Raw genomic sequence first — 14679 nt, forward strand, 5'->3', positions numbered from 1 at the left:
ACACCAGCCTACCCCTGGGCCCCCTCCCACCTCCAGACCCCGGCCAGAGAGGCCACCCTCCGGGGGGGGGGGTCCTCTGAGGTGGGCTGGCTCTCACCCACTGTGCTGGCGCCTCCAGGTCTGGTAGGGGTCAAAGAGGCCCTCGCAGAGAAGCAGGGCGTGCAGGGCCACATTCTCCAGCAGCAGCCCACGGCCCTCCTGTGATGCTGGGGTTCCTTTCAGCTGGAGGCATGGGGAGAGGGCGGAGGGGGTTCACTGGGCCCCGGATACCGCCTACCACCCCCCACCCCCACCCCAGGCTAGAGCCCACCTCACCTCTGCCATCAACCGGGTCAGTAAGGCCAGCACCCGGGGCAGCAGCACCTGGCCCCAACCGGCCTCTACGTTCTCCAGGTTCCTGGGAGGGAATGGGGAGAGAGGTCCAGGGGGTACAGCAGCCTCGCCTCTGCCCCCCGCCCCCCCGTTCCCGGCTGCCCACCCTCCCCAGAGCAGGAGGCAGGGACCTACCTGCAGAGGACAATGAAGAGCCTGAGCAGCAGCAGGGCTTGCTCCGGGTCCCCAGCGTCCAGCTGCTCGGCCAGGACATGCAGCGCGTCCAGGGGCAGCAGCGGCACCTCGGCACCTGCCTCCTCCGGCCTGCAGGGAGGGGGTCGCTAGGGCACCACAGACGCTGTCTCCCCGTGCCGGTCCCCACCCTCCAGGTAGATCCAGGCTCACCTGCGTGGCTCCAGAGAGGACAGTGAGATGCTGTTCTCAAAGGCACCCACGAAGGCCTTCAGCCACTGCTGCAGGTAGCCCAGGTCCTTCTGTGGGGGGGGGGGGGGGGGGGGGGGCGGGGGGCAACAGGGGTGGGGGCAGACCGGGGGCCGTGGACAGGGATTGGAGGCAGGGCAGTGTGGGTGGATGGAGGGAGGGGTGGTAGGGGAGGAGGGAGGACAGGAAGTTGGAAGGTCAGCCGCAGAGGGCTGTCCTGTACATTGACCACCCTGTCTGCTTTTCCCAGTCTCCCAGTCTCTGCTCCCACCTCCCTAACCCTTGGGGACTCAGGCAAGCCTGACATGGGGCTTTGGTGTGCACACTCCTGGGATGGGGCCATGGCCCACACTGATGCTGGGGCTGAAGGCTTTCCACCCGCCAGCCACCCCTGATCCAAAGACTTGGGCCACCTTCTCCCAGCTCAGCAGCCGCCACCTCCAGGAGACCGTGCTGCACGCACACCATGGGCCAGGAGGACCCATGCACATGCACATTCCCCACACATACAGGCAGAATGCCCTATCTCACCCTGGAAACCTAATGCCCACCCTGGCTGGTTACCTGGACCCCAGGCCCCAAAGCTGGTTCCATGGGCAAGAGGGGCAGCGGCTGAGCCCGAGTTTGGGCGCCCGCCACCAGGGAAACTTTGGTGTGAACGGGAAACGTCGCCTCCCGCCCCGCCGGGGCAGGAAGCGCAGAGTCACGGTGGGGGAGGAGGGCTGCTTCCTCCCGGCAGACCGCAGGGATGTGGGGGGGCCAGCCCCACCGGGGCACCCAGGGCCCTGCAAGAGAAGCGGTGAGGGACCTGGCCCAGCACCGGGGGCGGGGCTTGGAGTGCAAAGGGGCGGGGCCACACTGCCCAGGGTGGGGCTTGTGGACCAGAGACTCATTTTTTTCTGGCATGAGGTTCCATCTTGGAGTCTAGGGAGGGTTCCCACACCTGCTGCTATAGAACCCTTTGTTCAAGGCACCCACAGCTCCCTGACCCCAGTCCAAGCCTCAGGCCTAGGGAACACCATCGATGTGGAGGACTCAGTCATACCTTTGCCCTGGCCCCCCCTCCCCTGTGTCCTGGCCTCCCTGCTTGGCCCTACTGGTCTCTACTCCACATCCTAGCAGATCCTAGCTTAGCCCCGGTCTGTTCTACCCTGTAAGCACAGAGTGGGTGTTGGTCTGGAGCTCTTTCTCCCACCCAGCCCTCTTTCCCTACCTGCTGACCTCATCTGCAGCTCCCCCAAACCAGCTGAGCCCAGAAGGCACATTTCTTTCCCAGGGGCAGGGACCAGACTGCAGAAGGCTGGAGGGGTAAGGACACATCATAGGTGCCATGTCCCTGGTGCCACGCACCTCGACTCAAGGTCTTCCAGAACTACCTTGGGTAGTTGGCTCCTCTCTGCTGCCTGTAGGCTCCTGACCTCAGGGTAGGGACTGAATGGGCCCCAGGGAAGGGGTCAGACCCCAGCAGACTGGGCCAGGTCCACAAGAAACCGAGGCAGAGCAGCCCTCACCCTGTGGCTGGGCACCTTCCTTGTGCATTTGTCACAGATCTGAGGCCATGGAGGTGCCAGATTTGAAACAAAGCCAGACCTTTGTTTTAGGCCTGGGCCACTCATGGTTGCTGGCCAGCTGGTCTGAGCTGACCACGTGGCCTTTGCCTCAGTGACCCCACAGATCCTGGTCTACCTTCAAACTGGCCCAACACTATCTGTCCCCTTCTATCCCCAAATCACCCCCAGTCAAGCCATAGACATGTCTCACCCAAAATTTAAGTTCGTGTTGCCCCCCCCACCCGCCATTCTACTGAGTACCTGAAAGCCCAGATTTGACCATGTTCCTCCACCCTGGCCTGAGGATAAGGCCTGAACTGAGCTTGGCATTCCAGGTCCTGAGTCCGGATCACAGCTGCTTCTCCAGCCTCTCCGCCCCTCTCCATCTGAGTCACATCCTCTAGTCCAGGCCTCTGTCTATCCTAGGCCCCACTGCCATCCGTGGCTTTGGGCGTTTGGTACTTAAGCAGGAGCCTCCCTGCCTCTTCATGGCCATCACCTGGTTTGACCCTTCCAGAACCTGGGTGGACCCCTCAACACTCTGCACACCTGACTTTCTGTCCCCAGAACCACACCCACTGCCTGTCCAACAGGTCCAGGCTGGGCTGGGTTCAGGGCTGCGGCAGTCAAGGTGGCCTTCCGGGCTCTGGGAGAGCACGAGGGGTCTCTAAAGCATGATACTAGGGAGGGATGGGGTCTCTGCCTGTCCTGCCTCTGACCTGGGTCCCATGGCTTGTGGCTGCCATGCTGGGAGGTATGGGACTCACAAGGCCCTGGTGGCCATGCAGCACGCCACGGGGTCCAGCGGAAGAAGCGGCTATAGTGCCCGGCCTTCCCACACTTCACAGAGAGACCTTGACTAGCTCCTCCCTCCCTTTCCAGCTCGGAGCAGGAATACTGGGCAGGGACAGCCCAGTCCCCAACTCCAAGGGGCCAGGGCCTCCTGAAGGCAGGGCAGGAGCAGCCACACTCCTCCTCAGGCCCTGGAGGTCCGGGGAGCAAGCTGTGGGGAGGGGGAGGTCAGTGACCCCGGGGGCAGTGGGCCTCTGTCTATGCCTGGTCAGCCCTGAGGGCACTCAGTACTGGGGCTGCGGGGCTCCCAAGGGCTAGTTAGGCCCAAATAGTCACTGGGGGTGCATGGAACTGCCACTTCTGTAGAACTCTGAGGTACCCCAGGACGGCTGAAGGCAGGTGGCTGTAGCATACTATGGGGGGAAGGGGCTAAGGGGCTGTCTGCCAGGGGACAGGGACTACCGAGCTGCTGGACACTGTGCTGCCCCTCCACCTGGCTCACCCTGAGGGGACACCCAGACCTTGCTTCAAACCCCGATCCCAGCCCGTCACCTCCTCTCGGAGTTCATAATGGTGCAATATACAGAAATTTCCTTAACCACCGCCTGGCGTCCCGTGTGCCCCAGTACACACAGGTCACCACCACTGTCTGCCCAGCAGCCCCTACCCTCCAGATGGCTCAGCCCGAGGGCATTCCTCGCTGTCCCCACACCCACGGGTCCGCAAGCGCTTTGCCCTCCATGCTTCTTCTGCCTGAATGCTCCCCAGAGCCGGCACCTTTCTTGAGCCCCAGCCCTGCCTGGTGCTTCAGAGGTCAGGCTGCCAACTCAGACCAGTGGTTGAGAGCATGGGTTCTGGAGTCCAGCCGTGGTTCTCAGACTCCGTAGCTTGTTACTCACCATTCATCTCTCTGCACTGCAGCTGCTCCTTGAAACCCATCCCTCCATACCTGCTTCACAGGTAAAGCCTCTCCAACCACACTGCACCGCGCCCCCCAGCACAGGAGAAGGTGAGGGGGAGCTCCCTCCCCAAATCCAGGGGCTCTGCCTTCCCAAGCCTCTGGCATTCTAGGGTGACACTAATGTTTTCCCCACCCACTTCCAACAGTGACCAATAAGTAGCAGACCTTGGTTCACTGGCAGAGCCGAGGTCTCCTGAGTGTCTGGCCCAGGCAGGTAGAATGGCGTGGGGGTCCCCAGGTTAGAGCTAGGAGCAGGGGGGTAAGGAGAGAAGATTGTCGCTCCAAAGTGGGTGACTCCACCTAGTCAGAATTGCCTGGGTGGTAGTGAGTACCCCATTTCCAGAGACAGGCAAGCAGCAATGGGACAGAGTGGGGTGGGTTCTGATCAGGATAACCTCTTTCAGGCCTGGGGAGGGGGTCTCCCCACTCAGCATCAGGAGATGGCAATGTCAAGCCAAAGGTGGTTTCTGGCTACACCAGGATGCCTGAAGGTCAGACTTGGAGGACCTTGAGTCAAAGAAGGAAGCTAGAAGTTGGGGACTCTGCCAGAGGCAGGGGCAACTGAGGCACAGTGGTGCAAGTGCCCAGGTGGCTGGGCCAGTCTCTCCCCATTACCTGGGGACGGGGTCTTGGAAGGGGCAGAACTTCTGGTCTCCATAATGCCCCCCAGGGCTTAACCTTCCCCTTGTCCTATCACTATGGAAACCGAGAATTTCCTCTCAGGGTTCCCATAGTAACCGACCCTGTTTCCATGGGGACCCCACACTTCCACATCAGCGCCCCAGTTGCCATAACAACTCCAGGGATTACCAGCCCCTCCCCCCAAGCCTGGGCTCTGTGGTATTCTCCCCATCACCTCAGTCCGGCCCCCTTCAGTTGCCTTGGTAATAAATGCAGGGAAGGGGGAGCCCTGGTTGCCCTAAGGAGACTAGCCTACCTTCCCTTTTCCTGGTTCGAGAGGGTAAACTGAGGCACAGGGAGGCATAGGACCCAGCTGAGGTCCCAGAGGGAGCAGAGAGCCTGACCAGGTTTCCATGAGGCAACAGAGCTCATCAGTCAGGGTGAAGGACCAAGGCAGGGTGCACAGAGCAAGGTCAACTCCAGCTCTGTCCTGACCTCCCTCTGACTCTGAACCCTGAGTCCTCAGTGGCATAACTGAAGAGTTCAGCCTGGGCTCCCGACCTGGAACCTGAATGTCTGTCCTGTCCTGACCTCTGTGGCCCTGAGTGCCCCAGATGTCAGGCCCCACAGCGCTCCCTTTCACTGGGGGTCTGTGGAGCAACACTTTGCTCCAGCCCAAAGGAGTTGCTCGTTTGCATGTTATTTTGCATAACTTTTATATGCCGCCCAAGAGCCAGCCCCAGGCCTCTGATCCCATCCTGGACCTTCCTGGGGAAGCCCCACCCATCACCCAGGTCTCCCTCTCACTCCTGACCCCTGGCCTCTCCAGGTGCTTGCTCCTGGCCTTCCCATCCCCTCTGCCCACAAGGCCCAAACTCGGCCCCCTGACAACCAGTCACTGCTGGGGGGGGCTGGTCTCCTGCAGCCAGCCACGCAGTGGATATGCAGGGGGCCTCTCGAAGTGTGGGGTGCAGGGAAACTGCCAAGCAGCAAGCACAGTGAGGGTGAAATGGGGACCTGTGCTGAGGTCCGGCTTGGTCAAGGGGACAGGAGACAAATGCCCGCTCAAGCAGGAGGGAGAAGGCTCCATGTAGAGGAAACAGCTTGTGCCATCCCAGGGTGCAGAACCCACCAGAGGCTTCCTGCCCACAGGACTAGACCTTTCCTGGGCAAAGGAACACAGGAGGAAGACTGGGTTGGAGCTCTGACAGACTCTACCCACAACTTGTCCCATGACCTTGGTATGACCCTGCCTTGCTTTCCCCACCGGGGCCCTGAGGGGCTCAGACTAAGTGATGTCCAGGAACACTCTGGTCCTCCTTCCTCTCTCAGAAGCCACCTGGCGCCACCTTCCCCACTTGTGACCCCCAACGGAGTAGGGCCCACAGAGGGAGGTGGGGACGGGCAGGTCTGAACCTGGGGTCTGTGAGGAGAACGGAAGGGCAGAAAGGGGGTGCTCCCTTGGGCGGGCCTAGACCCACAACTGGGAAAACAGGTTTCCCAGCTGATGTCAGCTCTCTCAGCTGAGGGGAGGGGCGTGGTTGTTGGGAGAACCTTCTGGCTGGGTGGCTGGCCAACTCAGGGGTCTCTCAACACCCTCTATCAGTTCAGTCTCTTCCCTCGCCTTCCTCCCCCGCCCTCCCACGCAGGCACACACACACAATAGGTCCCTAGCAGGCCTCAAAGTAGCACAGGCACCACTCCCTGGGAGCCCAGCATGGAGGGGTGGGGACCTGTTCCGGGAGCAGGAGCAGGACCAAGCGGGCAGGAAGGCAGCGCTGGGAGGTTGGCTGAAGCTTCCGGTTCATACTCACATCCTGGATTTGTTTGCCAGGCCCTAGGCCGCCCCCTGACTACCCGGGCTTCTAGGGCTCCAGCCAGCCAGCCCGTGCCCCAGACCTGCCCTGGTGAGGGGAGGAGCTGGGGCAGTAGAGGGAACTCAGCGGAAATGGTGCTAAGTCCCTCCTGAGGGAATGGGGGCGCTGACCTTCTGCAGAGCGCAGCCTAGAAGGGGCAGCAGGAGGCAACCACACTCCGCTGGAGGTCCAGTCCTGGGAGACCCCACCTAGATGGCCTTCCCCCCACAGCACTAACATTAACATCCCTCAGACTCACTACCTGGTTCATGTACCCCTTCATCCCGTCACAGGTGGCAAAACCAAGACCCAAGAATCTGCCCACAGCCATTGGGGCAATCAGAGGCATGAGGGCCAGATGCAGGTTTCCTTCTGAATCTTTTCTCTTCACAAGGACCAACCCTTGGAGATGTAGACAGAGAGGCCTGAGTGAGGGGACCCCAGGGGGCCAGGAGCGTTACCTGGTCCAAACAAGCCAGATGGGCTATCCCTCTGTAGAGTCTAGGCCATCCCTGATGTCAGGGCTGGGACAAGTTTATAGACAGAGAAATAGAGACTCAGGTGTAAAGAGCTTTTGCCTTGGATCACACCAGACAGGGACCCTACAAACACTGCCTCCTGCCAGCGGCCTGGACCTCTCACCCCCGAAGTGGACTCAAGAAGCCATGGTCCTTGTGGCCTGGATTCTGGGTCCCTCGGGCCCCACATCCAGCCTGCAGTCCTAGGAGACAGTCGGCCAGCCTCTTCACAGAGGGCCAGCTGATCTGGTCATGAACTTCCCCCTAGTGACGAGATCAGGGGTACACAATAGTCCATTGTACCCAGGGCACACCTGAGCCAGGAGCATGAATCTAGGCAGGTGCAGGGAGGGAGGCTGATGCTAGATGAAGAGGAGGGGGCATTACCCTGGGATCCCTCCCTGCTGTGAAAGCAGAGGAAAGTGGGAGCCTAGGTGCGTGACACAGAGTCTGGGGAACACCAGGCTCTCAGCTCTCGCAGGACACCGGGGTGGGAGTCATTCCCTTCACCTGCTGAGGCCATGTGAGGTAGTCTCTAAGACAAGACAGGGAGCTCAGGAGGGAAGGGCCTCCCTCCACCCCTTTCAAACATCCCTTCTATCTCACCTCCCCTATCCCCTCCCCCTGCATCCAAGGCAAATCTTTTCTTCGGGCTGGACCCCCAGATCCACCCAGGGGCGGGGTAAGGGCCTCCTAGGATCAGGGTCAGGGAGGAGCTCATCACTGCCGCGCACTGATGCGGAGTAGCTTGAGCTGACTCAAATCCGACCAAAGTAGGGACGCCCCCTACCTCTCACCCCCAACGCCCGCCTACCGTCAACCACCCCACCCCGCAGCCCACTCAGACCCTTCCGCCCTGACCACCCAGTAGGGCCGCGCGTACAGGAGAGTCAAACCCAAATGCAAACTAAGCCTTCCTGCCCCTCCCAACCCAAAAAGTCTTTCATTTATTTTCCGAGCCTCAGTTTCTCCATCTGTAAAAGAGGGTCGGTGTCCGGCCGTCTCGACCTGGGACCCTCTCCTCATCGGGCACAACCGAGGTTGCGCGGTCCCCACCCAAGAAGCTCTTGTGAGATGCACGCCTGCGGGGGTCATCCCCCAGGTATAAGCGCCTGAGGCGCCGGAGGCACCGGCGGGCCGGGGGCGGCGCACACGTGTGTGCGGAACCCGAGTCCGCTCGGCGCGCGCGTGCATCTACGCGGCCCGGGGAACGGGGGCGCAGGTGCAGCCGCAGCGGGGCGCGCGGAGCTGGGGGCACAGCGGGAGCGGCGCGCGGCGGGCTCACCTGAGCGTAGTAGAGCAGCCACAGCTCGTACAACCGCTCCGAGGCGGCCATATCCCGGCCCGGCTCCGGCCCTGCTGCGCGCCACCTGCCGCCGCCGCCTCCTCCGCGCCGCCCGCGGGTTGCACTCGGCCAGGCCCATGGGCGGAGGGCGTCACTCCGGGGCGGAGCGGCGCGGTACTACTCGGGGAAGTAGTACTGGCCCCCGCCGCGCTAAGCCACCCAAGTCCGCACGCTCCTCCTCCTCGCGGCCGGCCGCCGCCCGGCTTCCTGCACTTAGCTGCCGCTACCACCGCCCCGCCTCTCCCGGGACCGTGCAAAGGGCGGGGAGCCCGGAGGGAGGAGGAGCTTGAGGTCAGGGCGGTCCGGGAGGGTGCCCAGCAGTCCCGCCTTCAGCAGTGCGCGCCCCCCACTGCGCCTCCGGAAGGGCCGATCTGAGCCTCCTGGGTGTGGGTCGGGGTCAGGTATTCCAAACTTGCCCCCCTCACAGTGCGCAGGGCTGGGCTGGAATCGCCTCCCTTCGTGCAAGGATGGGGTCTCCGTCTCCCGGGGCAGGAGGCGGGGTGGGGGGTGCAGGGGCTGCGGGCCGCGTTCAGATGGCCAGAGTCCTTCAACAAATGGTAACAACAACCAGCGGCCACTTGTAGGGTTTACCACGTGCCTGGTGTTGTTTTAAGCCCTTTAATGGGGAGACCGACATGCCACCTTTTTGCTTCTGTTTGTGGAGCAGGATGGGGACATCAGAGAGCAGTGCCCTTCATCCGTCCTGCAGATGCCTGGGAGATTTAAGCAATCCTCACGGGTTCCCTCTTCCAAGAAGCCTTCTAGATGCTCCCGTAAAGGCATCCTCCACTTTAGGGCCCAGCACTGGTCTTCACATCTTTTGTTTTTAACCTCAAGAGGTTAAAGGCAAGAGGATGTCTCATGCCTCTGTTTTACAGATGGAAAAACTGAAGCCCAGATGGGCCAAATGAGAATTATTTGGGTAGCCGGGGACAGTGTGGACAGGGTGGACAGGGATGGAGGCCTGACTGACTCTTTGCTGGCCCACTGCCATCATCAACCCCAGGACCTCTCCCTGCCCTCTCCCCTGGCCAGCCTGCCAGGGAGGTGAGGGGCCACCTGGTGTTGGGCAGGGGTCAGGCCCTTTGTTGGAGTCAGGGAGAAATTTGTGGAGCCCAGAAAGGTACTCTCAGGTAGAAGAACTGCAGTCTGGAGTCTCCCAGACCTTGAGTGGCCAAGAGAAGACAGACTCTTTCCCAGTTCCCATCCTTTTCTGTCCTCCTGACTTCTTCTTGGGTAGCTGCTCCACTCTGGCCTTTTTTCCTGCCCTGTGCATCCTACCTCTAAGCTGACATTTCCTGAGCACCTGCTACCTGGTACTCCCTGGGACCCTGGTACAGGTTCTGACGGTTTGCCCCTCTGGATGTGGGGGAACAGGGCACCAAAAGGCCCTGGCTAGTGAGGTTAAGAGGGTCATTTTGGAGGGGCTGGACAGATGTCTTGTGGCACAGGGGTCTCTGAAAGGAAGTGGGAGGAGTGGGCATCCACCTGCTACCAACCTGGGAATGGAGACCCTAAGCAGGAGACAGCTTTGCTAGGAGACAAGTCATGGTATGTGTTGGGGGAGGGAGGCATGGCCTCTAGGTGGCTTTGGGGAACTTGGCATCCTGTAGGAAGAGCTTAACTTCAGCCAAAGTGGTCTCCGGGTTGTCAGGACATGCTGGTTAATGCAGGAAAGAAGACCCTGGCAGCTCCTGCTGGCGAGCAGTGTAACTCTTGCCTACCTGTTGCAATCAAGGCCAAATCAACTCTCAGTAGTTATCAGGAACTAAGCTCAGGGGGTTCCTGGAGGCCCACTGGGCCCACTTTGGGGGTTTGTTCTTCTCCAAGTTAGGTAGTCTGACTCTGAGTACTTTGCTGCTCCGGGGGGGCTTGGAGGTGGGAGGGCATCACCCATGAGCCTGGAGGAAACGGCCATCCAGCCAAGCCCTGCACTGCACATGCCTTATCTGAGCTGAGAGCGGATACAGAAGGGCCTAGGGGCCCATGAACAAGTGCATCCAGGAAGTCACTGACACCTGTAGAGGAAGGAAGACGCAGATCTTTTATTAAACTGAGATGGGGTCAGGGAAGACTTCTTGAAGGCATTCGGGCCTTGAAGAATCTGGACAGGGGACAGGGTTCGGTCAGTGCATTCCAAGCGGCGGGTGTGGAGTGAGGGGCGTGGTTGGCGTTTGCTTAGGCAAAAGCAGAGCAATCGACGCGCTCTATCCTCCTTCACTCAGGTCTGATTCCACTTGAGGCTTTCTCATTGATGGGCATTGGACGAATCGAGCCTTACGGCCTTTCTCTTTACCGTGCCCTCCCCCCAGGCGAGGCTAGTTGCGGGGAATAGTGGGGCGGGCCCTGCTATAGCAACTCAGTATTGATTGGCTTTCAGGACTTCCTGATCTCCCGTTCTCGTCACTGGATTGGCCGCCAGAGGTTCATCTACTCCCGGGGCCTGCGCGATGTAGGACGAGAGAAGAGGAGGGTGGGCAACATGGCGGCTACTGCGGCTGGTGTGGGCCGGCTAGAGGAAGAGGCCTTGCGGCGAAAGGAACGGCTGAAAGCCCTAAGGGAAAAAACCGGGCGCAAGGTGAGGAATGTAGAGTGAGGGCCGTGACTGAGGTAGCCAGTATTCGGGTCCAGAACAGCGACGAGAGGGCAGGGGACTACTAGGAAAAGGCAGCTGCGGGTGACGCGCATGCGCGCGCGGGTGGTGCTTGCGCGAGGAGTCGGAGCCCGCCTACCAGGTGTAGTGGTTAGCTGCCTGGGACTCTTTTGGCGCTGGTTCCCCGTCGCCGCGCATGCGCGAGGCGGGGACGGGGGATTTTGGTTTCTTTCTGGTGTTTGTCTTATGCGTCTCCAGAGCAGTTTCTAAGTTTTGGGTGCTCGTTGTATTAGACGTAATTTTTTTCGCTTTTGAGCGCCCTGAATCATCCGCTTTCCCCCACGACCCAGACGGCCTTCCAGCCTGGTGAAATTCAGTGAATGTGGCAGACCCTCCCTGTCCGCCACCACACCCTGGGCCGGGCAGTACGGGACGGTACTCTCGGGACCCAGCTGGAATTTGAGTACAAAAGTGCAAAAACAAAGACCCATTTCTAGGTCACGGTGCACCTCAGGGAAAGAGGAGGGCACTTAGTTGTTCCTAGGCTACTTCTCTGGGGATGGACCTCCTAATCCTATTAGTTACCAAACTTGGAAGCCTCTTTCTTGCTTTTGTTTGACACCAAAATGGTCCCATTCCATTTCCACCTCCTTGCTCTCTCCGAGTAATCAGGAGGAAGGAGAGCTCTGAAGTTCATTGCCGGTGTGCAAACCCTGGCCTTGTCACTTGGGGCTGTGGGACTTGGGACAAATTGCTTCTTATCCATGAGCCTGTTTCTTCATGTCCGCAGTGGAGGATAAGAAGTCCTCTATATTAATTCTAGTTGGGTTATTTTGAGATCTGACAGGGTCCTCGGAATGAAAGAGCACTAGAACCCACAGAGGGTGGAGCCTGTCAGTTCCGCTGTTGTTGGATGAGCAAAAACTGTAAATTCTACAAAATATAAAGGCTAGTAAATATCTAGACCTTGGATGGATGAGGGAAAACGGACTCAGCTTTCCAACTTTAGAGAGTCAGGCTGGTCAGCCAGGCCTGTGTTTCCTTTCTGCATGGCCACCCTGTGGGAAAGTGAAAGGGGAAGTAATAGTGAAAGCTAGCTGGATTGGCTTCTGCTTTTGTTGGCATGTTGTTGGCCCTGTCAGAGGGTTCTGTCCCAAAACTGCCTGGCGGAGGGAAACTCAGCCCTCAGCTTTTCAGTGGCTGGCCAGCCTGTGCTGTTGGTTGGGATTTGGGGCCCAGATTACTGTGACTGGGCTTGAGGTCAGAATACAACGGATAACATAGCATCCTTAGGGCCTGTTGCTATGGGAAGGATGCGCAGGCCATCAGGAGAACTGGCCTTTAAAGACGGATTCTCTCAAAGGGCTGAAAATGTGGCCCGATGGTTACTTTTTCCCTATCTTTTTTTTATTGTGGCAGAATGTATGTGACGTAAAGTTTACCATTTGAAATATGTTCATAATGTTATATAACCGTACCACTATGTTCAGGGCTTTTTCACCATCCCAAATGTACACTCTGTACCCATTAAACAGTAACTCCCCACCCTAGCCCCTGACAGCCACCATTCTATTTGACTACTTTCTTTGACTGGCTTATTTCAACCAGCATAACTTTTTTTTTTAAAAAAGATTTTATTTATTTACTTGTCAGAGAAAGAGGGAGAGAGAGCACAAGCAGGGGGAGCGGCAGGTGCAGGCACAGGGAGAAGCAGCCTCCCTGCTGAGCAAGGAGCCTGATATAAGGCTTGGTCCCAGGACCCTGGGATCAAGTCAGACGCTTAACTGACTAAGCCACCCAGGTGTCCCCAGCATAACATTTTTAAGGTTTATCCATGTTGTAGCATATGTGAAATTTCATTCCTTTTTAAAGCTGGATCATACTCCTTTGTACTATACCGTATTTTATCTGTTTGAGGTTGCTTCTAACTTTTGGCTGTTGTGAGCCATGAATGTATAAATAAATATCTGTTTGAGTCTCTGTTTTCAGTTCTTTTGGGTGTGAACCCAGAAGTGGAAATTTTGGATTATAGAGCAGTTCTGTGTTTAACCTTTGAAGGAACTGCCATGTTGTTTTCCACAGCAGCCATGGACATGGATTCCCGTTTTTCTACATCCTTGTCAACACTTGGTATTTTCTGTTTTGTTGATTATAGCCATCCTATTGGATGTGAAGTGGTATCACATTGTAGTTTTGATGTGCATTTCCGTAGTGATCAGTGAGTCATGTTGAGCATCTTCTCATGTGCCTATGGCCATTTGTATATCTTCTTTGGAGAAATGTCTGTTCATGTCCTTCCCCTGCTGCCATTTTTCTTTTAAAGATATGTTTATTTGGGAGAGAGAGAGAGTTTGCGCACACGAGTGGGAGGAGGGTCAGAGGGAGAGAATCTTCAAGCAAACTCTACGCAGAGTATGTGGGGCTACAACCCATAAGGTCATAATCTGAGCCGAAACCAACCAAAAGTCCAGTGCTTTACTGACTGAACCACCCAGGCACCCCTTCGCCCATTTTTTAATTGACTTTTGTTGTTGAGTTGTAGGAGTTCTTAATATATTCTGACTATTAATCCCCTATCAGATATGGGATTTGCAGATGTTTTCTCCCAATTCCATGGTTGTCTTTTCACTTTCCCAATAATGTCCTTTGATGCATAAAGTTCTTAATTTTGATAAAACACAATTTATTTTTTCTTTTGGTGCGTCTGCTTTTGGTGTCCTGTCTAAGGAACCTTTATCAAACCTTGGATCCTAAAGCGTTTCCCCCATGTTTTACCTTAAGAGTTTTATAGTTTTAGCTCTTATATTTAGGCATTTGATCCATTCCGAGTTAATTTTTATGTAGGTATAATGTGTCTAATACAGTGTCTGGCATGTGAATATCCAGCTTTCCCAGTACCATTTGTTGAAATAACTGTCCTTTCCCTATTGAATGGTCTTTCCTATTGAATATCCTTTCCCTGTTGAATGGTCCTTTCCCTACTGAATTGTTCAAAATCATTTCACCATATCTGTGAGAGTTTATTTCAGGACTCTATTTTTCTCTTGGTTTATATGTCTGTCATTATGCCAGTGCCATACTGTTTTGATTACTATAGCTTGTTGTAAGTTCTGAAATCAGAAAGTATGAATCCTCTTAGTTCTCTTTCAAGATTGTTTTGGCTTTTTGGGATCCCTGAGATTCCATATGAATTTTAGAATGGATTTTTCTGTTTGTGCAAAGAACGCTGTTGAGATTTTGATATGGATTGTACTGAGTCTGTAAACAATTTTGGGGAGTATTGCCATCCTAACAATATTAAGTTTTCCAGTCAATGAGCATGGGATGTCTTTCCATTTAGGTTGTTAATTCTTTTTAAAATTTATTTATTTGACAAGAGAGTGAGAAAAGGAGAGCACAGGTGGGGTAAGGGGCAGAGGGAGAAGCAGACTCCCCACTGAGCAGGGATCCTGATGCAGGGCTTGATCCCAGGACTCCAGGATCATGACCTGAGCCAAAGGCAGATGCTCAACCAACTGACCCACCCAGGTACCCCTTTAAGTTGTTAATTTTCATTTAAGTATTTAATTTTTTTTTTTAGCAGTGTTCTCTAGTTTTCAATGTACAAGCCTTCAGCTCCTTGGTTAAAAATATTCCTAAGTATTTTATTCTTTTTGGTGCTGTTGTAAAGGAGATTGTTTTCTTAATTAC

At 56.6% G+C, this 14679-nt stretch overlaps 2 protein-coding genes across 8 annotated transcripts in view; one reads left to right on the forward strand and one right to left on the reverse strand.

The window, feature by feature from the left end:
- Window positions 1-8587, reverse strand: part of NBEAL2 (neurobeachin like 2) — a 34901-nt gene extending 26314 nt beyond the window's left edge. For 3 of the 6 annotated variants that reach the window (XM_047695310.1, XM_047695284.1, XM_047695266.1), the window contains exons 1-5: window positions 8337-8584; window positions 718-806; window positions 508-636; window positions 316-397; window positions 98-222 (exon numbers count right to left, since the gene is read on the reverse strand). In XM_047695310.1, coding sequence (XP_047551266.1) covers window positions 98-222; window positions 316-397; window positions 508-636; window positions 718-806; window positions 8337-8387 — 476 coding nt within the window. In that variant the 5' untranslated portion in view covers window positions 8388-8584. Of the gene's footprint in view, window positions 1-97; window positions 223-315; window positions 398-507; window positions 637-717; window positions 807-1317; window positions 1379-8336 lie in introns of those variants that run through there. The other 3 variants (XM_047695301.1, XM_047695274.1, XM_047695293.1) reach the window with 3 other exon arrangements.
- Window positions 8588-10823: 2236 nt separating this feature from the next.
- Window positions 10824-14679, forward strand: part of CCDC12 (coiled-coil domain containing 12) — a 54462-nt gene continuing 50606 nt past the window's right edge. For both annotated transcript variants that reach the window (XM_047695495.1, XM_047695502.1), the window contains exon 1: window positions 10824-10974. In XM_047695495.1, the coding sequence (XP_047551451.1) occupies window positions 10879-10974 (96 nt within the window). In that variant the 5' untranslated portion in view covers window positions 10824-10878. The remainder of the gene's footprint in view (window positions 10975-14679) is intronic.

Source organism: Lutra lutra, chromosome 1, assembly GCF_902655055.1.
Source record: "Lutra lutra chromosome 1, mLutLut1.2, whole genome shotgun sequence".
Lineage (NCBI taxonomy): Eukaryota > Metazoa > Chordata > Mammalia > Carnivora > Mustelidae > Lutra > Lutra lutra.